The sequence below is a fragment of the Polyodon spathula genome, chromosome 25, assembly GCF_017654505.1.
Source record: "Polyodon spathula isolate WHYD16114869_AA chromosome 25, ASM1765450v1, whole genome shotgun sequence".
Classification (NCBI taxonomy): Eukaryota; Metazoa; Chordata; class Actinopteri; order Acipenseriformes; family Polyodontidae; genus Polyodon; species Polyodon spathula.
Window position 1 is genome coordinate 19,663,914 of NC_054558.1, and position 9,617 is coordinate 19,673,530.

Here is a 9,617-nt window from a genome sequence, read left to right on the forward strand (position 1 = left end):
TTATATAATGGAATTAATCAATTATATATATGGTATATATGGTCAGGGGTACATATATATATATATATATATATATATATATATATATATATATATATATATATATAAAATCTGGTGGTCCTGAGACTAACCTTGTATAGGACTATAATCCATCACAATAGAGAGGCCCAGTACCCAGTGCAGGGTCTATGGGTCACGTTAATGTTATCCATTATAGAATGCTCACAGACCAAAATTACTTTAACATTAACGGTATAGAGAATGTTGGTCTGCACCAGTAATCGACTAATTCTACTTATTTTTTATCAACCATAAGTCTTTTAAGTGTCATTTCCATCCTTTTCTTCAGCTGTCCTTAAAGTGAATATCTCATTAATTCACATAGATTTTATAGATCACACAGAAAAAAAAAATGCTTTTAGGAGCTTAAAATGGCACTGGTACAGAAAACTTAGCAAACTTAGTGGTTTGAAAATGGGCATGGTCTTAGCAGATGAGTGCTACAGTGTAGTACAGGAAGCGCTGGTGTCGTTTGGAAGATAAACAGATATTCTTCAAGCATGCTTCTCCATTCTGTTCCCAAGAGAATAATCTCAAAGCTGGTGATCTGAGTGGAGTGTTATCAGCGCCTGTCTGAACATTGCCCTTCTCTCAGGCTCCGGTTATCAGAACACATTCACTCTGCAGTCAACACACATTATCATACCCTCAACATTGGGGTGTACACAAAACAGTCTTCAATGGCACTCTGAATGCACTGAAGAACCCTTTGTTAATAATGAGAGCCACAGTAAGTTATCATGTGCATGAGGACGGCTGTCTGTGTGCTGGACTAGCCACACCCAGCATGCTTCGAGCTGTTTGGAATTAACTAGCATAAAAAACAATGCGATTCAGGCCAGGCGACATTGAGTTCTTCTGGCTCAGATACTAAATAATCTGTGGCTTTATGCCCTCCCCTAATATATAAATAAATACATAATGCAATGAATGAATAACTCACAGCTCACTGTTTTAAGCATCAGTGGTTCAGGATCAATACAATGTACATTTTGTAGATCTTATTTCACTGCATTTCTGCTGTATATGTTGTAATGTTAATAAATCGGCCTGTCCAAACTCCCCTGGGCAGAGCAGCTACTGTGGAGTTAATAAGCAGTTGCCTTTAGTTCCGCCACTGCTTAGATCAGGGGTGTCCAATCACGGTCCTGCAGAGTCATTCCACACCAGGTTTAATTGGTTCCATTAAACAAATTAGAGCAGGGCTGGAACAAAGACCAGGAGTGGAAATACCAAGTTTGGCCACCTCTAGCTTAGATCATTGTCCCCACACACACTTATAGGGTGGAAGTCTAATCTTAATCCCAGTCTGCCCCGTGAGATCTATTCCAGCCCTGGTCTTTATCCCAACAAGATCCTAAATAATTAATTGCCTCTGCAGCTTTGATTAACTACATTAAAGATTGCTTGGAGTAAAAGCTTGGACTGGATTAGATCTCAAGGGCCAGAGTTGAGCACCACTGCTTTACCCTGTATTGTACCCTGGAGAACCACATTGAGAGTGTTGCGTCCAGGGCAGACTGACTCTCAGAGTGGGATGTGTGTACTGTGTATGGCAGTCTAATTCGAAGGATGCAGCACGCAGGGGAAATGTTAGGTGATATATGGGGAACATTTTCAAGAGAACTGCTAGGATATAGGGTGACATTACTGCTTTATTCAGGACACTTGCTGTGCATGATGATCAATGGCCATCTTATAATCCAGTCTTACAATTCCAGTCCTGGATGGCTGGTGTCCCACCTGTTTTTTGTTCCAACTGTAACTGAAATTAAGTTTGCATGGGGGGAGAAAAAAAACATTTAGTTACAGGGCTGCCCCTACAAATGTGGCAACACACACACAACATTGCAAACATAGTATTCCACCATTTTCTAAAACTCACACATAGACAAACTAACATGCAGAGCAGGGATATTGTTTTGTGACTTTTTTTATTAAAACAAAATCATTGTACATGGCATAACCAATAGCTACTGATAGAATAAATAAGTGAAAATAAAACTCATTACTGCTGTACAACACACAGTACTATTGAAGATGGTGACAAAGCAAAATCTTAAAAAGGGACCAGTGATTTGCAGGTAAAGGGTTAAAAACAACTGAGATTTAGCAGATATCTCTACAGGGATCCCTTAACAATCATTTAAGGGATTTATTTGTTTTATTATTGTTAATGTGCAATTATTGAGCAGTGAAATCACATACTGTGTTGTAGACACGTTAGCTGTAAGTGCCAGCACTTCGGGACCGTGACTGAGGTATTTGCATGCCCCTTATAGCTGAGGAACAATTACAACTTTACAATTAAACACAACAATGGATTTTAAAGGAAAGCAGTGCACCACAGTTTCCATACAGACGCAGTGCTGTAGAACTACAGGAAGAGGCTCAAAAACAGTATCACAGTCCAGTGTTACAAACTCATTTTAAAAGGAACAGGAGTGTACAGAAATGTCAATACTATATATTAAAAATAACATTTTAGACATCAGAAGCTGCATTTTACCGAACAGGGACCTACATAAGTTTGTAGTAAGAGAACCCTGTACCTGTCTATCACACAATGTAAAACTGTGTATACGCAACACACACACACACACACACACATCGTACTGTATTTCACATAAATTATACAACGGGGAAAAGGATTCAGAAACTCACCAGGTACTTTAGTGTTGCCTTTCTTGTACCCTATGTTTTTTTTTTTTTTTTTTTTTTTTTTTTTTTTTTAATTAAAAGATAATTTAGTGACTTTGTTGTTCAATAACACTGTCACAAAAATGTTATTGTTTTTTCTAAAAACACAATGCAAAAACATCAACTAAACGCAGGATAATATTTTTTTCCTACAGTGTGTACGTCTATCACATGACTTGTAATGGGCTGCAGGAACTCAGACTACAAGTTCAGCGTTCCCTATAAAATGTGTATCAGTTTTTTAAAAAAATATCTATTCTGGAACGAAATATACATATTGAAACAAAATAAAACAGAAATCAACCACGTCAAGTAAATATGCAGTAGTACAGCTATTAATAATACACCCATTCACCATGCTGCTTTATTCAAGCCGTGCTGGCTGGATGCAAGAACGGCAGCCCCTCTTTTCCACTGTGAAATTATTAAGGTTACAGAATGTTGCTATAAATCAAACTTCCTGGAATTATACTTGTCCATTTCCTTTTTTCTCACAAATCACATTTATTAAACTTTATTTGAAAAAAAGGACAAACAACCATTGGCTCATTTCTGTTTTGCTATTAAAACGATACATGCTAATATTTCAAAACTACGGGTTGGGTTTGTTAGTTCTTGCTCACAGCCAGTGATTATTTTTCTTGCCATCAGCTTAGGAAAAAAAAATAAAAAATTGTACACTGTTGTTATTACTGTGGATTAAAACCACAGTTCAATTACATTACACAAAGTCTGCACAGGCGTCGTTGTTTAGAGTGGGAATCTCAAAGCTAACAGAGTTAAATTCTCAGTTAAGATTGCATTGCATGACATACTGGCACAATGTGGCAATGCTCCAGGAATGCTAAAGTCTACAACTCGGCAGCAATAATGAATGTGTTTTCTGAATGATATAAAATCATTGGAAGTTAATGCCAAATGCAATTACCACCGGTCAGCATTTTGTTTAATTAAACTTGATCACTATTCCTTAAAAAAAAATACATGCACATGATTCAGAAACACTTTAGTGCTACTGTTTAATTGTATCTGTTATAAAAAGGTAAAAAAGAATCAAAGCCAATTAAAATAAATATACTGTAGGGTAACAGTGGCAAAATAAAACACAAAACAAAGGAATTCAATGAAGCAGAAACTATGCTACAAACTATAAACTTCACATGAAAAGCTAAATGCATGACCTGTACCATCCTTTAAATATCTTACTTTATTAAATAAAGCAAAAATTAAAAAAAAAAACACAACAAAACTACACAGAGAGGGAAATAAGACTCCTGTCGCATAGCAGTTTCACACATTCCAGTTTTTACTAGGAGCTTGATTAGCCAGTGTATGGGTAACACGCTCAAGTGTGTTCTGTTGACCTTGTAGTAAAACTAGGAATGGCTCAGACTGCCATGCAATGGGAGTCTAATTTCCAGCCCTGCTACAGCAGCAGAATAAACTGTGACCTTGACATTTAAAAACAGTGCGCAGACCCTCCTGAGAACTTCAAACCATTTCACAGAACAAAAGGAACGCGGAGAAGAAATGTTACGTTTGAATGTCGTTAGCTTCTATTTTCACAGGTGAAGTTCTTCCCGTCGTTCCCGATGGTGTAGGGACTGGAGCTGGCCGTCACGGAGAAGACAAGTTTGTTCTTGGCAAGTAGGAGAGAATTTCCAGAACGACTGTGGCTCCTCGGGGACCCAGTTAGTGTGCCTTGCAGGGAAACCCTTCCAACAGTTTAACTCTCCTCAAAGACGGGCTGGGCTGTCTCAGTTTTAACCTTTTTAGAAGGTGGCGCACCTTCTTCAGATTCCTTAAAAATCCCAAAACCTGCAGTCAGTTTGCATGACTTTACGCAAATAACAATTAGAAAACAACACCTGAGGATGGCCATTTTGTATCATGCAAAAGTACGTTTAAACTTTAAAACATGCATCTAATTAGTGACTGATCAATAAAGCATTTTTAAGTATATAGAAGAGCTTTGTGTTGTGTCGTACAAATACCAATGTTAAAATGCATTAAAAATAACCCTGAAAAGATATCTTTGTCATACAGTCGGGGCATCATTGCCTGAAATGCAGAGGAAACTGTTTTACATTCTGTGACTGTTGCATCTCACCCCTTAATGCGTTAAAAAAAGCCACTGCAAGCTAGAACAAATCCAGATCTCTATACTGGGCAGCCCATTATTATATCCCACTGAAACTCCAACAACGGCTGTGCACTGACCCTCCCACTCCTGGCCTCCCAATACACCTGTGCAAGGGTGTGTTCTGTTGTGATGGCAACAGCACTGAAGTCATTCCAAGGGAAGTGTACAGACTCACACCGGGGAGAAACCAAATCCAATCAGGCAGACGGTCCTAATAAAGAGAGCAGTCACTATAGCTGAATGCACAAAAGAGCTAATCCTTACCTGAGTGGTTTTGGCTACTTCTGAGGAGGAATCTTTGTCTCCCGAAGGCTGTGCTTCTGCCTTTTCTGGGCTGGTTCCAGAGTTTTCTAATGAGTTGGGATTCTTGCCTGCTTAGAAACAATGCACTCTGATAAAATCCAGAACAAGGTTTTGCAGGTGAATTATATACTGTAGAAAGTATATACTACTAGAAAGTATACTGTACACACCAGGGCACAATGTTTCAAGGGATGTTATGTTAAGGAGATCAGAGAGTAGGGTATACAGTCATATCTACCTAGGCCACATGCATTGCAGTGTGGTTTGCTTCAGCAAACAAATTTTACTTCATGCAAAGCCAAACTTTTACAGCCCTCACTTCCCTGTTATATTCCCAAAGGCACTCAGCAAAGAACCGAGTGCCCTCTGGTGGCAAAAGCAAGAAAGTGTAGCCACAAAGCTAGAGGCATCCATCATTTTGCAACCCTCATTTTGCAATCTGAAGTAAAGTTCTAACCAACTAAATCAAGCAGAGGACTGTTCTGAAGGCCTTTCACGTTGCTGTCTCCTGACAGACGTGTGTCAGTGTGAATCTCACCCTCTGGGCTGGTCTGGTCTTTTGCAGAGGGCTGGATCTCTTCAGGCTTGGCTTCGGAACTCTCTCCCTGGGAAGCAGGGACCTGCTCTGGGGATGGGCTTGCATTGCTGCTGTTCTCCTGCTTTATGGGAGAGGCATCTGCGATGGAGCTCTGATTGCTGTTATCATCTAAAAGAATATACAGTATTTATATATATTATATAGATATATATTCTATATATATATATATATATATATATATATATATATATATATATATATATACACACACACACACACATTATTGCCCTCATATTTTAATATCCCTGAACAGATAATATCCACACTATAGAAATATGCAACGAATGAAGTGCAGCAGTATCCATGCTACTAATATATAGTTCATAGTGCAGAGGAGTGTCTTTAGCAGTTAAAGGAGGAGTTCTGGAGTTCTCACAATGTGTTGTTACATGTCGCCTCCCCCCCTGGGTAAGGACTCACCATGCATATCCATCATTCCAGGAGAGGAGCTGTTCTCCGGGGTCGTGACCTCCGAGCCACACTTCTCATCTTTCCCTTTCTTCTTGCTCTTGCTCTTCTGTAGAGAGAGGCGAGACAAATTCATCGTGAGCGTCACTTCCTGCCTTTTGCCGTGTTTAAACCAAGTCATTTCTAACAACACTGGAACACGTTGTACCCGCTAAAGGCAATGCATATTTACAGACACTCTGAATGCATCCTTAGTTACATTCAATAGTTGTTGAACTGGAAAGCCCTACCTCGTCAGTCTTGGGCTCTGTTACAGGGACCCACTTGAAGATTCGGAGGGACGTGTCTCCAACCGTTACCCATTTCTTCTCCCTGTGAAAACAACATGCATGGGAATTGGGTTTTACGTTTCCTTGCACAGTAGTTATATGGATACTAGTATACCCTAGTATAAGTAACACAAACATGCTGACATTATTCCAGATGTTTGTGGCATTTTGTATCATGTAAATGGTGCACTGCTTAGCATTCAGCATAACTGTGTCAGTTGTGGAGCATGGGCCTGCGGTAAACTACAGTCACATCTGTGTAAGCAGTGTCGGACACCTCAACTTGACACTACAACTGTCACTCAATGAGAAACGTGCCTGCTTCTTACTCAAATTAAAAGGGTACAGAGACAAAAACTGCGCTTTTCTTTTTTTAAAAGAATAGCGATGCAAAAAAAAAAAAAAAAGTGACCTCTATAGAGACAAGAGTATGCATAGTTACTGTTCTGGGGAGTGTTAATATGTTTAGGGAGTCACTTATTTTTACAGAGAGGACAGCAAAGCAAGCTGAAAAGTGTTGCAGTTTTATAACTTTAGAATCAGGTTCTGTGTTCTATGCACTGGGTGACATCTAGATGCAAGGTATGATGCACTGGGATTGTGGCAAATATTTAACGAGATGAGTTGGCTTTATAATACTGCTTGCATCTGGTGGCCAATGATGACTCAAAATGAAAAGCGTCTACCATGCAACTTGCGTTTTGACTTTATAAAAAGGGGTACCCCCCAAAAAAGACAGAGTAGACCGCTCCCTCCCACACTGCCCAAGCCGTCTAGACACAGAAAATGCTAAACGCGGCACGATTGTTACCCACCGGGCAGAATTCCAGCTTTCGTACACACTGCTGGTTCTGAAACAAAGGAGTACAGCAGTACAGTCAGCCAAGGGGCATGGTGCACAAGCCAACCAACTCACCCATAACCTGAATGAACAAAAGTCTAAAGTAAAAGAAAAAAACAAAAACAGGACAGCTGTGTTCATTGTGTATATAAAATAAAGGTGTGAGTAAAAGCTGGGCTGGATCAATGGGTTTGGAATGGATCAGCAATTGAAATTGAACCACTGGGCTGGAGCCATTTGCTTGGCTCTTTAACCCAGTCTGGATCCACCTTCCTTTTATCATTTCAAACAACTAGAACCACTATACAAATTCTACTTGTAGCGGCTTTCTGACTACCAAGATGCATTCTACAAGCAGAAAAAAGGGGAACTGCTTCAATGTAGAAAAAATAATAGTTCTGTTTTATTGGTCTTTAGTTCAGTTCAGAAGGGGAAATGGAGAGTCATGAGAATTTGTTTTGTTCAGTTACTGGCAGCAGTAACATCAGCTGCCTTAGTGCCAGTAAAAATTTTACTGGTAGTAACATCTGTCTTTATGAAACGTTAGATTACATTTTAAATTAAGACCTTGATGTGGTCATGTTTGTACTGAACGACACTACATATCAAAGCTTAAAGAAAAATAGTGTACATAATAGACGCTAGGGCCAATCAGACATAAAATCAAAAGTTTGCTTTTCCAGTAGATGTTCTAACGTTCAGCGTCATTCGGTGTCTCCTCTGTATTCTGAGAATTTCGTCAGATTAGCAAGCAAAAACACAAACACAGAGATTAATTCCTAGCGTTCATTTACACTCATAATTTACGGTAGTATTTTTACACATACACTTTCCTATAAAGTTGCATAATAATTAATTTACCGGGGTACAGAACTTCGTGATATTTAAATGACATAGATGCGTCATTTTTATTAGTGAATTAATTTTCTAGCAGCGATATATAGACGTCTACTGTTGTACTAAACGCCATATATATATATATACACATACACACACAATCTCGCATTCTTAAACTTGTCTTATTAACACAAAATACATTCAACAAACTCGCGTTTATTACGATTCAATTACAATTGTTAATGTAACGTGTTTATACATATACTCATATAATAGTTTTTCTTTTGCAATTAAAAGAAGGTTTGTCTGTTCTGCCCTTGAACAAATATCACACAGTTTGTTTATCACGGCACTTTGCTTTTATTTCTAGGGAGTATTTGGTTCATTTATGTATTTTATTTATTTATTTTTTTTTTTTGTTAGGCCTGAAAAGGTATTTTTATTTATCAGGGTTTATTTTGTATTTGATTGTTTCAATATAATATAATATAGATACAGTATATAGATCTATAAAATGCTCTTATCTGCATTATCAGTTATACACCACTTCCTCTCCCCAGCCCCCCGCCGCACGCCTAGTTCTCTGGCGCTGAAGAGCGATTCAAAGCGCTAAATTTAAAACGCCGAGACCGTATCAAAGTATTCATGCTCTCCAGCGCCCTTGTCATCTAGTTACTAACTGGAGGTTATTGTTATGATTTGTGATGTGCCGGGCTCCTGAAACCGCTCTGCAGCGCAATCAAAACGCACTCTCCACCCGGCATTACAGGCAGAAGAAAGCAAAGGCTTCATGTGACTGCAACGAAATGGCTTCTGGGTTCAACCTACATTAATTCTTAATGAGAAAAAAAATTAAAAATCGTCCAAATCTTCCTAATAACGACCGCTCGCAGTAGCGCTCTAGCGTACCTGTGCCACCGGCGCAATCTATCAATTTTTTTTTTTAAGTTCAAGATGACCCTTCTCTTTTTTTATTCTAGCTTCCCTCTCGCTCGCTCTCTCTCCTCCCCCACATGCTGTGCTTTCTGCTGTTAGATAATGAACCCATGGGTTTTTTCTCTCTCTCTTTTTCGCTTGCCTCTTACCATTTTCGTACTTTTTCAATAGCGGCCATAACCCGCTTGATATCATCTTTCGCTCTGCTCCTGGTCTCTGCGCGAACTGACCTGCCCGACATTGCTGCTGTTGGTATATTTTTTAAAGCTCTCCGGCGTTCAGACACAATGCAAACACTCAATACAGCGCTCTGTGAGAACGGAGAGCGCCTGCGCCCACTATAGAGCGAAGCACACAGCTGCACCGCCAGGCAGCCAGTCGCTTTGTCACATAACAATATGCAGGCAGAAGCAACAAAGGCTTTGAAGTTTTATTGTCTTGCTTGAAAGTTTAATCATAATC

At 39.2% G+C, this 9,617-nt stretch overlaps 1 protein-coding gene across 1 annotated transcript; it reads right to left on the minus strand.

Annotated features, from left to right (window-relative positions):
- Window positions 1-1,977: 1,977 nt before the first annotated feature.
- On the minus strand, window positions 1,978-9,482 carry LOC121299456 (B-cell CLL/lymphoma 7 protein family member A-like). Its single transcript, XM_041227162.1, has 6 exons — window positions 9,305-9,482; window positions 6,503-6,584; window positions 6,225-6,321; window positions 5,745-5,912; window positions 5,168-5,274; window positions 1,978-4,561 (listed from the first exon to the last, which is right to left on the minus strand). Exons 1-6 carry the CDS (start codon window positions 9,394-9,396, stop codon window positions 4,487-4,489), a joined length of 621 nt encoding a protein of 206 aa, XP_041083096.1. The 5' UTR covers window positions 9,397-9,482; the 3' UTR covers window positions 1,978-4,486.
- Window positions 9,483-9,617: the final 135 nt, after the last annotated feature.